Source organism: Centropristis striata, chromosome 10 (assembly GCF_030273125.1).
Source record: "Centropristis striata isolate RG_2023a ecotype Rhode Island chromosome 10, C.striata_1.0, whole genome shotgun sequence".
Taxonomy (NCBI): Eukaryota; Metazoa; Chordata; class Actinopteri; order Perciformes; family Serranidae; genus Centropristis; species Centropristis striata.
This window is the reverse complement of record NC_081526.1, coordinates 31,611,620-31,630,409: the sequence shown is the minus strand read 5'-3', so window position 1 is coordinate 31,630,409 and position 18,790 is coordinate 31,611,620. Positions and strand designations below refer to the sequence as shown.

The 18,790-nt window shown below is 39.3% G+C and overlaps 1 protein-coding gene across 3 annotated transcripts in view; it reads left to right on the top strand.

Annotated features, from left to right (window-relative positions):
• The first annotated feature begins 1,112 nt into the window (after positions 1 to 1,112).
• Positions 1,113 to 18,790, top strand: part of LOC131978962 (calcitonin gene-related peptide type 1 receptor) — a 43,309-nt gene continuing 25,631 nt past the window's right edge. For 2 of the 3 annotated variants that reach the window (XR_009395017.1, XM_059342811.1), the window contains exon 1: positions 4,336 to 4,575. Coding sequence is in view for 1 of the 3 variants with exons in the window: in XM_059342811.1 (XP_059198794.1) it covers positions 4,568 to 4,575 (8 nt within the window). In the remaining 2 variants the exon portion in view is untranslated. Of the gene's footprint in view, positions 1,254 to 4,335; positions 4,576 to 18,790 lie in introns of those variants that run through there. The other variant, XM_059342812.1, reaches the window with a different exon arrangement.

The window sequence follows — 18,790 nt, the reverse complement described above, 5'->3', positions numbered from 1 at the left end:
GTGTTATGTCATCTTTTTTAAAATGCTGTTTTGTATGGAGACATTTCATTTGTATTAGCTTGCTAGATAGGCTGAAATAAAGCAATGCTAGCTGAACACAGTTAAGCACATTTTTCGCTGGGTTTGCACTTTCATTGTCTCTAACTTTGTTAGCTGTCTCCAGCTGAATGTACTTGTAAGTTAATAATTAAATAGACAGACAGTTGTAGCCTATTATATAGCCTGGTTGGCACCATGGGCAAACAAAAACGGGAGTTCCCCCCTCCGTGAAACAACAAGCGGAGCTGTTCAACACCAATGGGCCTGGGGCACCAAATGGGCTAGAGCCGGCCCTGGGTACAGTAAACATTTTTTATGTGGTACATGATGGGCAAAATCAGAAGTATTCAAAAACGACCAAAACAGGCTCAGACCCCAGAGGGTTAACCCTATAAAGCCTGAACCGTGAAATAATTGCCAGAAAATTCTAAATTTTCAAAACTGGAGTGTTTGTTGAACCAGCTAAAAAATTTTTTAATTCAATATCAATTTTCATATATGAATTTAATTTGGATCATATTTGATACGTCAGGTCTTTTTGTGCAATTTGTTGCTCACAATTTGCTTTTCTTGAACTCACATAATCATATAAAACCTAATATTTTTAACCAAATAAAACTTTGACTTTCCTTTTAACATTTTCCTCAAACATACAAAATATTTTTTTCCATATAAAACAACATCATACATCTGCTGATATGAAGTTTTCACGCAGCAATGACAGATCCACCAGTGGAACCAGCAAATCATTTTTGTTACATCTGGTATTTTTGTGAAATTTGTTGCTCAGTTTTTTTTAATCATTAATTCATGTATTCATCAGGTTTTTCAGGAAAAAAAATATCACACTGATGATGTAGAGGTCTCAAAAACTTATGTATCAAATATGATACACTTGGCTTTATAGGGTAAAGGATGTGAATTCTTCTTCCACCACTGAATACACTACTAACAAGTGTGTATTCAGTGTGGGGGTTCAGCTCCCAGCTCCTCAGCTGTACTCTCCGCTGTGATGTAACAGGAAGTAGTGGGTTGCCTTCCCAACGTCAACCTGACAGCCGCCTCAGCTGCGCTCACTCACTGAGCGCTGGAGATCCGCTGCCTGCGTCTGGTGCTGAGCGCCGAAGCCGAAGACAGAAGACACTTTACGGGATTTGCCTGGAGAGTTCCCCCTCCACCTGGACCCTCCGCGCCCTGTGGGATTGTATTCTCTGGTAGGACGCGCTGACATGGACCCGTGTGCAATGCGCTGCTGCCCCGTGTTTCCCCGAGCTGCAGGGACGTCGAGCAGAAATAACGCATAGTTGACAATGCAGTTTGTTAAAGCGTTGTGTGTTTTATCGAGGTCATTTCTACCATATCGGCATGGATTACGGGGTCGAGGCATTAACATAATATGCTGTTTTGTCCTCAATCCATTAAAGCAACACTGGCGTCCGTTACCGGGTCCAGTTCGCTGCATATAGTCCTTCTGTCAGGGAAAATATGGATGTGATAGGAGAATAGAGTAAAACAGCGGTGTTTGGTGGGTTTTTGACAGCATTAGGCCGTCGTGTATGATATCACCTATTTAATGCATAGTGCTCGTGAGATTCAGACTCACCTTTGTCAGTTTTATGGAGCTTTTAATACACGGTGTTTTACACTACACGCCGAGTAACCGTAGCCTACAGTCATGTTTTATGGAAATTAAGGCACGCAGCCTGTTCTAAATGCTCACATGAGATTATAATTGTTGCTATATACTCCAATGATCAATGTTAATATCGGCTTGCATGCATGGTTGATTCAGCTGTGTTTAACTATACATCCATGGATTCCCCCATGTGTAATCTACCAGACTTGGCATCCATTCAGTAGATGAAATAATCAATATTAAAGTATATGAAGGGATGAAATGCACAGGCTGTTCAGATGGACTGAAGTGGAAAGCAACAGTGATTCAGCTCCATTCAGCAGCCAGTCTTTGATGTAAGCGGTGGTCACTGGTTGCTAAATCATCTGCATGGTTACATAAGCTGCAGATTTGGACATGCTGGAAGTTTGTGGGCTGGGCAGTAAAAAAGAGAAAAAAGGATGGTGATGGTGATGGTGATGGTGAGGGTGATGTGTAGGAGGAGAGGATGTGATGACGGTGGTCACAGTTGGCAGAGTAGGTACACTGTGCTGAGGAAAGATACGTTGGAGTCACACTATCAGGGAGGTGGCAGAGCACAAGCAACAGCATATTGTTCATTCACGGCCAAGTTTGTTCACGAGTGAACTTTTTCTGTCAACAGGTCAAATTTGATACTGTTGTAAGCTGAACTCTCTCGGGGGCTTTGCAGTGGTGAGTGGGACTCTTTCCAAATAGGCTAATATGCATAAAAACTACAGTTTAATTGTAGGTTTTAATTGTGCTGTTCTTATATGCCACTGTGCTTTTACATCAAGATTTGGTTTACATGTTTGAAACCCCAAGATTTTCCCATCCAGAGCTTCCTTTGGCAACAACTGACAGACTGTGTTAAGTTTGGGAAACTAAATTCAGGGAAGAATGTAAGAAAATCTGAATTGTTTTATTGCCTAAAGCCTGTCAAATCCTGACCACTCGGAGATCATTCTCTTCATATATGTGCATTTTTTGGAATGCTTACGGACACGGAGCAAATGGAGCAGCACCACCAGAAAATGTTGGGCATTGTGAATATCTCAAACAAGACCCAACCATAGGTACGGAAGCTGATTGGTGCCAGGTAGGAGGAAAAAATAATGAGGGGGTATTTTTTTTTTACATTACGCAGTTTGAGAAAAAAGTAAAATGCAGGGAAAAAAACAACTTTTTGTGTTTGGTTTGAAAGATATTCACAGATTGGTTGATCCCGTGTCAATAAGTCATCAAAGGAACATTGTTTTCTATCCAAACAGTTACTGCAGCTACAAGCTGATTTTCATCAGTGTCATAAAATGAGCAATAAGCACAATATTAAAGGATCTACTAGAACAAAAGTCCCCCGACACATAAATGAGATATTCTTGGTAGAAGCTACGACTATTGTTTTGGGAAAATCTGCTTTTATGTAATTAATGTGATTTTTTTTTAGACATAAATTAGATGTATTGAGGAAAATCAGGTTGTAGCTTGCAGTCTACTTTACCCAAATCAAAAAGTTGACTTTATCTTTATTCTTGACATTTTTGCCTATTTTCTCAACATATATATACATATACATATATATATATATATATACACACCCCCCCCCCACACACACACACATATACATATATATATATATATATATATATATATATATATATTTCAACTTTTTTATTGAAGTGTTGAATACATTTTTTTCCTCCTCATTTTTTTCTCCCACCTGGCCCAAATCGTCTTTTGTACATAGGACAGGAGGAAGACATTAAAAAGAATTGTGAAACTTCTAGGAGATATTAGTGAGAAGTATTCTCCGTCTAAGTCACAATATATTTATTGGCCTTACAGATGACTTGCGTCAACAACTCTGCTTCCCTCTTTATTAAGAGATACGAGCTGCACCCTCACCATGTTTCCTGTTGTCCGACACCTTAGACTCTGATCTGACCTGATTAATGTATTGCTCAACATCCAGGCCAGCATTAAGGATGTGTAAAAGATCCCTGCAAACTTGGTTAAAAGACTTTTCCTCAGTAATAATATTTAACTCTGACTAAATGAACTATCCTCAAAGTGAAATTAAAACCACCTTTGATATTACAAACATTAACAACCAGCTGATGTGCTTCACTAGGACTGTGTGGATGTGGTTTGTTCAGTAGCCTGGCAACAAAGCAAACGGCTCCACAGCTGTCATCACATTTTGATTCAAGTTTGATTGGCGCACAAAAGTACATGACATCACCTCATGCTTCCAACTGGTGAGAAGAAAACAACAGGGACACAAACATAGAAATCTATCATGTGACTTTAGCAGATGATTTTATGATCATGTGGAAACCTATTATTCATATTAAAAAGCTAATTGAGAGAAACAGGTTTTAAGAACCTTCGAAGCAAAGCAGTGTCTACCTGTAACATTCATCAGTTGTTACATATGCATAGGTAGACTATGAGATAATGGGCCCCTGGGCACAAATATGCAAAAGGCTCCACCACCTGGAGCAGAACACACAGGTTTCTATCATTAAGTCATGTTATTATTAAGTCCCTGGTAGTCATTACACAGCTCATTTTGTGTCTCTTTGTAGTAGTTTGTGAATTTAAGTATGTGAGGTTTTTTTTTTATAATTGTTCTGGTCTGTTTGTAGTTTGTCTGTGGTTGCCCTTTTTACAGTTTTGTGTAACTTTTGTGGTCTTTGTGGTCTCTTTGTTTCTCTCTGCAGCTGCTTTACTTCTCGTTGTGGCTCTTTTGTGTCTCTTCGTGGTCATTTGAGTCTCTCCCTTGTTGATGTGTGTCTTTTTGAGTGACATTCCGGAGGTGAAGGCCAGAGGGCCCCCTGACACTCTGGTCCCCTGGGCCTGTGCCTGCTAGGCCTGTTCAGTAATCCATCCATGCATATGTAAGCGAGTCATCAGCAGTTCATCCAGAATTTATTCAAATACATTTTAGAGGCTTGAAGAAATAAATTATACAGTCATTCACAAGAAAAAGATAGATTTATCTTACAGTATAAACACCTGTGGATGCCCCGGCGCCAGATTAGGAACCATTATTTAACAGCTTTTCATATAAATTGTGATCAAGTGGCTATGGGATATAAATGTTCAGAAATACTCAAAAAATAAGCTGAGTAAAACTGGGTCTTTACTCCACTATCCATGCATGTCGTCCATCAGGACACTTTGGACAGTGAACGTGTCAGAGCTGCCAGTTGGCAGCGCCGTCAAATGAGTCTGTGAGGCCTTTTTGCTCTGACATCTTCCAATGACCCGAGCCTACACTAAATACATGAGCTGATTGTGCAGTGGGAATGTCATGCAACTCAACAGATTCAAGCCCCAAACTATCACGCTGTGTGTTACTGCCTGAGTCCAGCAAACAGCTATTAAATGTGGGCGAGACAAAGGTCTTGGCTGCATAGCTCCCAAAGCCTTTGCGATCTCCATGGTATGGCAGATCTCTTCCTGAAGTGATGGCATTTAGGAGGCTAGCCAGTGGAATCTCATTCACACTGGAGCTGATACTGTCGTACAGGAGCTGTGTGGTGCAATGGGGGTTGAAATTTAGGATCACATCTTTGCAGTCAAGAGTCTAGGGGTGATTTTCTTTTGTTTTTTCTAGTTATTGTGCCATTAACATGGCTGTGTTGATACTGTGTGGTAATGTGGTGATTGTGTGTGCTGATGCTAATTTTAAGGATGCAACTTCCTGTAAACACTGCTGGCAACCAACTCTGATGAGTGCAAAGGCCACCCGATTCAGTCACAAGAGTAATGATGGTTCTTGTGAAGCTTAACCCCTCATAAATCATCAAGGCACCCTGGACTTCTGCAGCCTGCAGCTTATTGATTTATCTCCTATGCCCCCTGTTTTGGACACTATTTGTTAAACGGGACCTATTATACTTGGATTCATACACATATGTTGGGTTTTTATGTGCTTTAATGTTCAAAAAACACAATTTTTCTCACATTGTCACACTGAAACACTGAGGCACACTGTTGTAGTGCCTGTCTCTTTAATCCCTTTCTTTCCAAGGATATGGTGGCAATAAACTAAATGGGATAATACAGCAATTTTTAATGTGAAAAATCACGGATTAAAGCTTTTTTAAAACACAAATTACATGATCATGTTTCCAGCAGGAATGTGATCCAAAATTGGGAAGAAATTAACATCGGCAACCTTAATTACAGGTTTCCCAGCGCGTAGCTATATGATGTAGCAGTGGATATGACTATAACGGCACTGCAGCAGCATTTTCTGCTATAAAGCGTGATCAGAAATTGGGGAGAAATGTATAATTTTGGCAACCAAGGTTTCCCTTATGTTGGCTTGTAGCTACATGTGGCAGTGATATGATGGCACTGTAGCACTTATTTCTGGCTGTGGCTCTGTTGGTAGAGTGGTCGTCAGTGGTCGTCAGTGGAACGGAAGGTTGGTGGTACAATCCGTGACCATGGCAGCCTACATGTCGAAGTATCCTTGGGCAAGATACTGAACCCCAAATGGCTTACGATGGCTCTCGATGCTGCATTCATTGGTGGTCCCAATTGTGGAAGTTAGCACCATTTAGGCATTTAGGATAGCCTTGGCCACCAGTATGAATGTGTGTGTGTGAACGGGTGAATGAGCAGTTTGTAGTGTAGAGCGCTTTGGATAAAAGCACTATATAAACTTCCATTTATCATTTACCATCTTTCATTGAAAAAATTGAAAAATCACCAATGACAACTTCTGAACCAAAACTACACAATGAAACATGTTCCAGCAGGAATGGCTTCCAAAATTAGGGTTAATGCAGCCGATAAAAGTAAGAAGCTAATGTTATGCTATCACAAGCTACACCACGGCCGCATGACTTCAACGTCACAGCCGTTTTCCTTAAGAAGCTCTCAGACAAGCTAAGCAGCAGTTTTGACAAGCAAATCCATAGCCTAATAAATTGTTTATTTACATAATTTTCAATCAACAAGAGTTTGCAAGAACACTGAACATAACGTTTAATGTCCCCGACAACCACTGTAGTCTCATTTAGCCACTTTTTTAAGGACACATAAAAACTCCAAACTTTACAAGTGGGAGGATTTACTAATGTGTTTTATGACTTAAAAACATGAACAACTCTTCATCTTGTGTTAACCCCAGACTTTATTTCAGGCATCTAAGCAAAAACCCATTCAAAATCCTCACTGATTTTGAGAGGCTAGACCCAAGGGCGCTAAAGTACTAACTTACTTCCGTGTTTAAGAACTCATTCCTGTGGTGGCCTATAGTAACCCAACGTGAACTGACATAATTTCAAGGAAAAAGTAGAAAAGCTGTTGGAAATAGGACAATGCAAAGCTTTAAGTTTTTCTCATAAGAATTTATTTTATATACTTATATACATACATGTTTACATCATATTTGACACTTTGGCCAAATGTTATTTGATCTTCCAACATGTAACATGATATATATCTATGACAGAAAATTAGGGAGAGCAAAATAGGTGCCCTTTAAGGGATATGAACTACCAATTTCATATCCTTCCAGGATCTTTTACCGTCCTTCAAATTCATTCAAGTTGAACCGTCATTGTGATGCAGCTCAGACCAAATCAGCAACCCAAGTGTGCATTATATGTTTTTTCCTGTCTGCTTACCCCAGGCCACAGTTATCGTATTACACAAAAGCACAATGATGCGCATATGCATCAGTCTCGAAGCGCTCCCCTCAGGTTCTGGATTCAATTTCGGGGATGTGAAACCTTTTGAGGTAATTTTTCCGCTCATACATTATGGAGGGTCATTTTTCTCCCCTCTTCAGTTCAATTCCAGCACACAAGGTGCCTGATGAGAACTGTCACGGGCTAATGTCTTCAGAAGTAGCATTTGGGGAGCTTTGCCTGTGTGCAGTGGCTGGCAATGTGAGAAGTAGTGCTTTGTGGAGGATCGAGGACGGTGGAGGCTGTGTGGTTTCTAAGGGTGTTTCGTGTTTGTGTGAGCTAAACAAACCGTCAGTGACACAGGTTCCTGATTTACTACATGGCAGGGGGCTTCTGGCATACAGAAAAGAGGAAGCGGTCCCTGGGAAACTCTGTGTGTCAGTTTGTTTGTCTTCCAGAGGTGAATCTGCAGTACTCTATTGTCGTCATGTTACGTGCACATGTTGCTGCTTGAATTCTTTCCGCCAGAAAGACACAGAGGAGGATTCACAAACTCTTTTTAATTCTTGCAACCCATGTTTGCCGCCAGTATACACTTCTTTGGACCTCTCTTCCACCCTGTATTTTCTGCTGCTGTGAGCAAATGTCTGGAGCAGACATTTCTGTTGGATCTCCAATTAGCTAACTTACTCTACTGTGAAAATGTGACTGTTATTGTTGTCAAACTCAGGCTGCTGTAAGCTGTGCCAAAAACCTTGCAGTTAATTGGGTTCTGAGGTCCCAGATTACATTGTTGCCCTTTAAAAACCACAGTGTGTTATTGTCTATAGTCTTAATACTGGTCATTATCACAACTCATAGCGTGACCTGGATAAATACTCAGTTTTGACTGACTGGAGTGTTTTTTTAGTGAAACCAAAAACCTCAATCAGAAGGTCATATTTGCAAATTCACAAGCTTGCAACACATAATCTTGTTCTATTTGAGTGTAGATACATTATCACTGCACTCTTTTATTTAGGTCTGTTATTAATAGTTCAGAAAGCCTGATCTAAACAGGGCAGAAAAGAGTACCGGCAGATTGTGCGAAGTGGCGGTACTGTGTCCTGGTGAGTACCGGCACATTTGGAGCACTGTTTCTGTGGCTTGGAAGCTACAGACTAAGTGTATATACTGTAAGCCAATGACAGAGCAGCAAAAATTAAAACAATACATTATGATAAAAATACCTATAACATGAACATCACTTTGACATAATTTTTGACTGCAAAGGGAATGGCTAATTGTATTTGTGAATGAGCTATACTTAATTATGTTACTCTAACATCTAAGCTGAAATGTCCATAATAACCACATTGTTCTTTTTCATCCTTTGTTGTGCATATTCATTAAGTATAATCAAATAATTCAAATTCTTACCTTTCAACAATTACATGCAAGATTTATCTTACAATCTGCTTGTTTTAATGGCTCCAAAGAAGCCTGATAAGAGGGATGGCACTAGTATTACTAGTACCACTAGTACTAGTAACTGCTGCTCTGATGTGGCATTGGTTGTTGTTATTAGAGGTCGACAGATATATCAGTGACAGATATTATCAGCTGATATTGGCCTATCAAAGGCGTATTGGTGTATGGGATGTCCGAAAAGTGCTGTCATAAAAACTTTTTTTACACGATATATAATGCAGAAAATGTTGCTTGACCTGATTTAGAAACTGTTTAGCTATTAGTTTTTTTTAGAATTTTTTTTATATAGTCAGCAATTGACTGAAACTGAACAGAAGTTATGTTTATTTAGCTCTTTATTTTATTCCTATTTATTCTTTACTTTCTCAGTTATCTTTTGTAGACTTGGTTGACAATGTAATACATTGTTTGTATAGTGTATAATAATGTAGAATATTATTTAATAAAGTTTTATGTTTGAGAAAGTAGCTCTGTGGGTACATTTGCAGAGTGGCAAAAAATCGGTGCACAATCCACATATCAAAAGGTCTATTTTCATTCCAGCTCAAAAAATGAGGCTACTATATTGACTGCCATTTCAATTATAAATTAGTTTCTGCAATCAGTATCGTCATCGGTCTCAAAAATCCCATATCTGGCTCTAGTTGTTACCCTTTTATACAGTAACTAAAGCAATTTTAACAGTATCACACTCACGTAAGCAGTTAAATGTTTTTGTAACACAAACCCAAGGCATACAGAGCAACTTGAGCCTGTTAGTAATGACGTGCATAGCTCCCCTGGAGGTCAAGTCTAGGGCCCACAGCGAGCACATAGAGGATATTCCCTGGCTTCCTTGGGGCCGCCTTAAAACAGGAGTGAATTTGACCAACCTCCAGGGTTATTTTTGTCATGGCAGTACCAGAAGGGAACCTCTCAAACAGCCCCTCACTGTTTATGTGCTCAGGCTCACATAAATGCTAAAAGAGTATAAAAAGTGGACTGTAGGACAAAGCTTTTAAAATCTTATAAAACAAAATATTTACCTGTTCATATGTATACAGTCATGGAAAAAATGATTAGACCATTGTTTTCTTTAATTTCTTGTTCATTTTAATGCCTGGTACAACTAAAGGTACATTTGTTTGGAATAATAAAATGATAACAACCAAAATTGCTCACATTTATGAGCCGTTTTGGTTGTGAACATGAAATTGAAAAAAACAATGGATGGTCTAATATTTTTTTCCATGACTGTATATATAAAAAAAAAATGTTATGTATTTTTTTAATGGATAACTACAAGTCTTAAATTATCTTACTGCTCCTCCAAGCTCATGTTTTTGTTTGTGTTTGTGTGGTAAAGTATGTCACGTATTTTTTTTTTTTTTTTTTGGGGGGCATTTTGTAGCTTTATTGACAGGAGAGATTGAGAGTGAAAGGGGGAGACAGAGGGGAAGACATGCGGGAAAGGGCTCCGAGCCGGATTCGAACCCGGGCCGCCCGCTTACGAGGACTGGGCCTCTGTGGTACGCGCTCTACCAGGTGTGCCACCAGGAACGCCCCCAAGTATGTCACGTATTTTACCTTGGGAATTTGAGATTTTCTCTCATGAACATGGAATGTGAGTGCAGCGTGGAGCTTTGGGAATGTTCGGATGGATAGGTTGACACTGGACATAGGGAGGATTAGTGAGTGGTGCATGACGAGCATGCACGGAAATCCCAAAGGGCGTCTTTGTGGCTTTATAATGTTACAACCACCAGACAGAAAAGTCTGATAATGGAGCTAAAGCATTGCTGATGAAACCTATACTCCCCCAAATAAAATCTGAGAGAACATGCAAACACTGATTCTCACACTCTTGGGCAGTTTGCAGCCTGAGATTCGGGCTGTGTGCCAGTTTAATGACTACTAATGGCTGCAACAAACACAGCCATCAAACTAAAAATCTGTCAAAATCAATAGCCAATTAGGATGCAGAAATATCACACAGGAAGGAACAAAAAGGAAGAAAGCTATTCAGCTATTGTGGAAAGCTGTCAGCCTGTCAGTGCACTTTAACCACTCCACAAAGAAAATGCAGTGACCCATGAAAATGTAGCCTTGTAGTGGAAAGAAATGGGTGGAATTAGCCACACTCCCACCAGACTGTACTGTGTGCCTCAGGTGTAACAGTGAGTACATGCCCGGCAGGTTAGGCTATTTTTAACACTGCCTAGAAGCCCTAGAGCAGAATCAAAACATTGACATTAACACCAAGGAGAATTACTCACAGCTATGCAGGTGCAATGCATGATGGAGTCGGCTTTATTTTTAACCAGTGTATTTTTATCTAGGTATTTGTACTATTTTTTCCTTTGCGTAGACTAGATGCCTCTGGAATAGGATCCTTTTTCAATGGTAAGACCTCTAGTACTCCTAACCTCCTTTAAAAAGTTAGACGAACGTGGTATGTGTCATGCCCAAATAATAAGGATGGCATGGCATTAAAATCATCCTTTGCAAACAGCAGTGACGTAGGTTACCACAGTAACCCAATCAATAAGGTTGAATAATGTGAATGCTAGCACTACCTGAGTCATTGATAGCTTGGCCAAGTTTGGATATCAGGGTACAGAATATACTACTGTGGACACCACGTTAGTTCAGATCAGAAACTAAAAGTCTCACACAAACATATTAACAGATTGAAGGAGTGGTAGCCCAGTAAGTCAGCTTCTGTGAGGTAGCTTTTTTTGTCAAAATAAATCTAGTGGCTTGGTGTACACTTAACCTGATATTTGGGCAGGGCATCTCTGGTGGCACACCTGGTAGAGCGCATGCCATAGAGCAGGGGTGTCAAACTCAAATACACAATGGGCCAAAATTTAAAACTTGAATAAAATTGTGGGCCAACATTGAACAAATTAACCTTTTAATATACACTACTGGTCAAAAGTTTTAGAACACAACTTTTCCAGAATTTAATTGAAAATGATGCAGTTTAATGTCTCAGTGTACTCTAAAATTAATGCATGTTTGCAACATTTAAAATTCTTTATTGAGCATGATAGTGTTTTGAAAGTAAAAAAAAGATTCAAAATCACATTTTATGTTGGACTAAAGGACTAAAAAAAGACACAAAATGACCAAAAAATGACACAAAATGACCATAAAAAGACACCAAAAGACACAAAATGACTTAAAAAAGACACAAAATGACCAAAAAAAAGACACAAAATGACCATAAAAGGACACCAAAAGACACAAAATGACTTAAAAAGACATGAAAAGAATAAAAAAATGGACAAAATAGCCCGAGACTCCATAGAGTTAAGATGTTAACCCATTTCTTGTTCCCTGAAAAAGGCCTTCTTGTATAATTCTGAAATGTATATTATTTTTCAGTTTTGGTTAAGCTTACCTTTTTTTATTTACCTCTGGCAGTTCAACACTTACCTTTGTACCCTTTCAAGCTGTTCATTTGACTTGAACTGCTTGAATTTCAATAAAAAACTGGAAAAATTGGGGTGTTCTAAAACTTTTGACCGGTAGTGTATACCAAACATGTTTTGCTTTAACGTTAAATATGGAACCAGCAACGCTTATAAACATACAATATATAACTAAACAGTGCAGACATGCAAAATCAAATTTCAAATAAAAAACATCAACAATCAATCTACTTTCTTGCTTCTTTCAGTTATGTCCATGTCCTTGTACTTGTCGTGGTGTTTTGTTTCAAAGTGTCGTCTAATGTTGTACTCCTTAGTTATAGCCACATTGGCTCCACATACAAGACAAACCGGTCTGTCTTTTACATATGTAAACAGATATTCTGCCTCCCACCTGTCCAAAAAGCTCCTGTTTTCTGCCTTTCTTTTCGCCATTTTTGGGAAGGGGTAGCTCGGAGACAGCTCTAGCTTGAGGTTGCTATGACGACTGTCACAGAGGAACGCGTTTCTGGGTCCTGTCCCGATTGACGTGCTAAAACAACAGCAGGGCATTGTGGGATTTGTAGTATTAGCGGTAAATGGCCAAACTTGGCCCGCGGGCCAGGGTTTGACACCCCTGCCATAGAGGTCTTCCCCTCTGTATCCCCCTTTCAATCTGAATATCTCTCTATCAATAAAGCTGTAAAATGCCCAAAAAATATATTTAAAAAAAACAACTGATATTTGGCTAACTATGTTTTCCTGTCCACAGCTGCACATACTGCTCTCTTCAAAGCTAACAGAACAGTCATTTTAGCTTGCAGAACACAGGAGTTACTGGTGTACCATTATGCCTGCCTCGATATTTTAAATTTGTTTGTGGAATTTTGTGACTTTCAGTCACAGATCTGAACGGCTGTGGCTTCCACAGCAGTACACTACTGAGCTTCCATGCCACCACCACCTTTGCTAATACATACAGGCCTGATATACTGGTAGGTTAATCAAGAAACTTACGTCGGGTCATAAAAACAGAGGAAAACAGCTTGCCTGTATCTGTCCAAAGATACAGAAACATAATCTGCCTACAATCACCTTTAAAGCTCATTAATAGCATTTTATGTCTCGTTTAATCTGTACAAAACCCAAAGGGCAAACACATTAAGTTGTAGCTTACAGAGTCATGTGCTGGACTATAGCAAATTGTTGTTTTTGTATTTTGGTCTGGATTAAGCAACCGGTCATAATGTGTTTAGAGCTTTAGAGGCGCTGGCGAGGGGATTTTGTTACCTTTTTGGCAGTGGCCATGGCTGCCAGGCAATGGTGACAGAAGTAGGCTACTCAGATTCTTTACACAGGTATATCATAATGTGAGAAAATACTTAATTATAAGTTAAGAAGCTGCATTTATAATAATATGTAAGTGAAAGTATTGTCAGTCACATTTTGGTCTACTTCATGATTACTTACTGATTAATCTCTATTAATAGATATCTGCATATCTAGAGATGCAGAATCTGGAGGTAACAATTCCAGATTTTGGTACTGGAAGTGTTTTGGTGTCTGTCAGTTAGTCCAAATAGTATCGACCAATCATGTAAGAAGGCTTTGGTTATTTTTTTTTACAATTAGGTCAAAGACGATCAAAGATGTCATCTCTCAACTCCAACTCAATTCTTGCATCTCAAGTTGCTAATCAGCGATATAACAATGACCGGTGCACAGAAGAGGAAACTGTGGTCTGGATAGCCATTATCCGGATATCTTCTGTCAACATCTGAATCATAGAAACATTTACCAGTGCCTCCAGGGACTAAATCATCGTAAGACCAGTAGCTAATAGATTCTGAGATTGCTTATTGATTGACTGTTGTAAGTCGTCCAAGTAGAGACAATTCTTATGTAGAGTTCTTTAGATCAGTCTGGTGGTTCTCAACTAGACGTCAGGTCCACTCGAAAGGATCTAAATCTGAGGGGTGGTAAGTTAATTAATGGGGTTGGAAAAAAACAAAGATACAACATAGATATTGACAAAATTTCCAGAGTTTACTTTTTTAGCTGTTTTATGCAATAACAGAGAGTTGGTGCTCAAACTGTTATTCTAACATAACCATCAATTTGTATCATCAACTACAAACTTGTGTTTGTTAAACTTTTTATTTTATTTTAGGAAAAACCAATCACAATACATTGTCTTGCTTACAGTATAGCATTGTATTATATTGTAACCCCTGTATCATGATATGTGCTGTATTGCAAGATTCTTGACAATTCACAGCTCTAGTTAGAACTGTACTTAAGTACAGTATACGAGTTAGTTAAATTTGTAATACTCAAACACTTGAGTCAGGCTAAGTGTTTTTCCCCATTTCCTGTCTTTATGCTAAGCTAAGCTATTCAACTGTTGGCTCAAGTTGCATTTTACTATGCAGCAAGTGTATTTCTTGGTTATTTTGTTGAAAACCGGGGAAAGCCCATAATTAGCTTCACAGGGGCTCTTTTTGATTAGCATTTTGGATGATGGAACAATCATGAGGCAACAGTAGTCACAGCAGGTGTTCAGCTCTGAGAACACAGTTTTGTGGTGTTAAACAGTCATCTTCATACAATAAATCTCCGTCAGTAAGCTGTTTGGTAATGCTGCTGTATTTGGCAGATTTTCATACTGCTCCCCTCACTGCATGGAATAGCTGTAGATTTGTGACTCATGTACCTACTGTAGAGTTCAGACACTAAATATTTGGCACCATTGGGACTGTGTTAGCTGCTACATGATGTTTTAAAACTCAAATTAAACTGGCAGACCTTTTTTCAAGTCGACACATACTTGACATCCAGCACAGTATGACTCACCTGTATTACTGCCTTTTTTATGCATGCTTGAAAGTGCATTTACATTAAATTTTTGCTTGTCTTGTACATACTGTATGTGGTAAGGGTGTGAAACGATATAGGATGTTCATGAAGCTTCATATTCACCTTCAGCAGGAGTTCTATTTAGAGGAGCCATTTCCCCTGTGATGTTTTTTTTCTATTTTAAAACACTTTATTTACCCTCATACAGTGTTTTTCCTTTTTTCCAAAATTGGCAGGAGCTCTTCATGGACTGAGCTCTCACTGCAGAATGTGTCAACATATTTAAAACATATTAATTAGCGAATATAAATCAGTGAAATGCAAGAGATTTCATTAGTCACGAGCCTATTCAGATCAATATGTCATAACGTGACCAGTTGACAATAGTTTTAGAGCTGCAATTCTGGATGTTTTGATGGGTTTAAGTCGTGTGTCATGTGTCACTTGTAGTGATCAACCCATAGATAATTATCAACCAACTCTGCAGTTTCCCTCAGTTCTTCAGAACATTTTAGCATTGTTTCTTCTTTCTTTCTTCCTTCAGCACAACAGCTCCCGATAAACCCACACTGTACCACCTCCTGCTGAGCAGATGGACACACTTAGCAACTATAGCTGCTGAACAAAGCGGAGCAGAGACTGAAACAGAATCCAAAGGAGAGTACATATTCGACTCGCGAAGAAGACAGAAATCTCACTCCAAATGAATGCTAATGTTGCTCTGTATCAGCTGGATGGGGAAAGTGTTGGCTGTTTGCTAACATGTTAAGCTCAAGCGGCAACCCCCACGGCTGAAAAACAAAGTGTCAACATCAAACAAAAAAACTTCCTCTAATCACTTGAGGCTGGCTCCAAAACCAAGTCAATCTCCATAGACCCCTATGTCTGTATAGGGTTGCAAAGGGGTGTACATTTTCTGGTAAATTTTCAGAGACTTTGCATGGGAACTTAAGCTTGGAAATTTTGGAAATATTCCAAATCAGAAAAACATAACATTTCAACAGATTTATTTGTAAGAATAACTTCAATCAAATTAAAATTAATTATTTTATTGAACAATCAGTTCTTTCATTGAACAACAAAAACATGTATGTTGAGTTAGAATTACTCATTCCCCCGACCCATTCAAAAATTAAGTAAAATGCCCCCCTCCCCAAAAAATGTTTAATGCAAAGAGCCCCTTTCCCTCCAAAAAAGTCCCATTCAACATGTGAATGTGATGGAGGAATGCACAGTGCTTGTAGGGGGTGTGGCCTCAGTAGCCCTGCAGTAATTAGCATGCTGTGTGCATGTGATTGAGGAATAGCAGATATTCAAGTGTACTGGCATGAAATCTGGTTGTTTTAGTCAAGATTATGCTAAAATATATTTTCTCAAATGATATTTAAGTTCCCTGTGAAGGGCCAACCTTAAATTTTGTAAATTCCCTGTTTATTCCCTTTTGTTCCCATTAATTCCTGTTAATTCCCATGGAAAGTTTCCAACTTCGAAAATTCACAGAATTTTGCAACCCTATCTGCATAGCTAAATAGCCCATTCATGACAACTTTATAAGTTTTTTTTTAACGCACATGTTGTTTTTATATTAAGGCTTAAAGTTATGCATAATAAAGCAAGCGGCCACTTTGAGTGACGGGTGGATGCCGTCACAGTTTGCATACTTCAGCAACCAGGCCTTATTCACCTTAGCTCCCCAAGGCTCCACCTCATTGCCCATTTGTGGATTACCCAAGCCCCCAGGAGCATTGTTGTACAGAAAAGTCCCACATTCTAGCTTTAAGGTGATAATATGTCAAGTATGTGTTTTCAGCTTGTTGCCCCCAAGTTACTAAAAACAAATTATTGCAGCCTTAAAGTTCAAGCCAAATGTAGCCACACTGATTCATAATCCTGTCACATGATATTCAGATGAATCTTTAAGCCACAAAGACATTTGTTGTACTTCTGGTAGTCTAACCATTGGACAGACAGAACACTGGTATTTGATGATGCAAAATTCAAATTTACATTCAATAGATGCACTGACTGTTGGTAATGTTAAAAACAAAACTTTTACACATTAATGGTTGGCTTTCAGAGGGACGGGAATTCCATCGCCACCAACCCTCTCTTTACTAAAGCCAGCTATAAAAAGAGCACACTATGTTCTGCTCACTGAACATTGGCCTTGGATGAAGATTGTGTGTGACAGAATCTTTCAATATTCATAATTTCTTGGAATACTGTACTGCATCATCAGTCCTTTAACAGTATAGCCCCAAGGGCTTAAATGACCACGGTGAATTGTTGCATATCTAACATCTGACATGAGCAAACAACATTTAGCACCAGTATGAGCCTCTCCTTTTTTATTTCTCCTATGAGTTACATGTCAGAATGCAGTCTTTCCCTCTTTTCAGCACCCTAGTTGTAAGTTGATCCATATGCTTGTTGCATGTTGGCATGTTTGCAATGAGGGCGTAAAAGCAATAACGAATGTTTCGGCATCTGGGTTATCTTCAGTGCGGCCGCTGCAGCACAACCTCCCTATTGCCATGTTAATGCAAGGAATATTGCGTGCATCAGTCAGGGCGGGTGGACTGAGAGTTGAGGAGGTCTTTTCATGAAACAAAGAGGTCTCCTCCCTCACATCTGTGTGGGATTGTTATTGTTTTCTCTGACATCTGGTGGTGCCCTTGGCAACACGGAGGTTTGCATGAGATTTGCTCTAATGTCCTAGGCTTGGTGAGATGTTAAACTCTAATTCAGACCTTTTTTCAGTCACATGGGAGAGATTATCTGAATCCCAGAGGAAATGTCCATCAGCTATATTTGGTCTTGTTGATTGAGAAGAGAAGAGACAGTTCCCAGGTTTGTCTTAAAAGCTTCTTCTCCTGGGTCTCATGTCCAAGTGCCCAACATCTACGGGGAGACAGCTATGGGGTTTTTATAGAATTTCCTGTTTCATAAATCTCATGTCCACTTTATCCAAGCATGAGCTCTCTTTGTACTCACAAAATGACAGAAAACAGTGGGAAAAGCTGGATGGAACCAATTCCTTCCTCCGTGTCCATGTTTAGACTTTCTTATCCGGATCACTCCTGATTTATTGCCATTTTCGTCAACTAAAAAAGAGATTATATCCAGGTAAGACATTTGATCAGAGAATAAGTAAACATACATGCAAGGAAACACATTTAAAATCATGAGAAACATGAGAAAATCAGAGAGGTTTTTTACTGATCTTAAAGGCAAACATATACTGTATGTGCAGAAAATTCACTGGATGCTGCTGTTGCTCATTACTTATTACTCATAATGTGCAGCACTAACACCTGCACTCCTCAAGCTGTTTCCCCACAAACGGGTTTGATGTTAGGGTAATGTAAGCCCAGCTGATAAAGACTCAGACCTAACTGAGACACGTGTTGCACGTGCTACATGTAAGGCAGCTCATTAGTGTCTGAGTAAACACGGCATCAAACACTGTCTTTATGCTTCCAGCATGGGGCAGACAATGAAACTATCACTAAGAAATCCATATGCTGGGCTGCAGCACACTAGAGGGGATTATGAAATATCTCATATTACTGACAAAGGGGTGGTGTACATTTTTATATAAGCACGTTTTATCCAGTCGATCATTGTGGAGTTCCTTCTTGAGACGTGACATGTTTCAGTAGCTCAGTGTTTTAGAGATGTATGTTGCGGCCATGCTTGGCTTTGGTTGGAATGTGACTTCCATCATCGACCCCTGTTCCAGC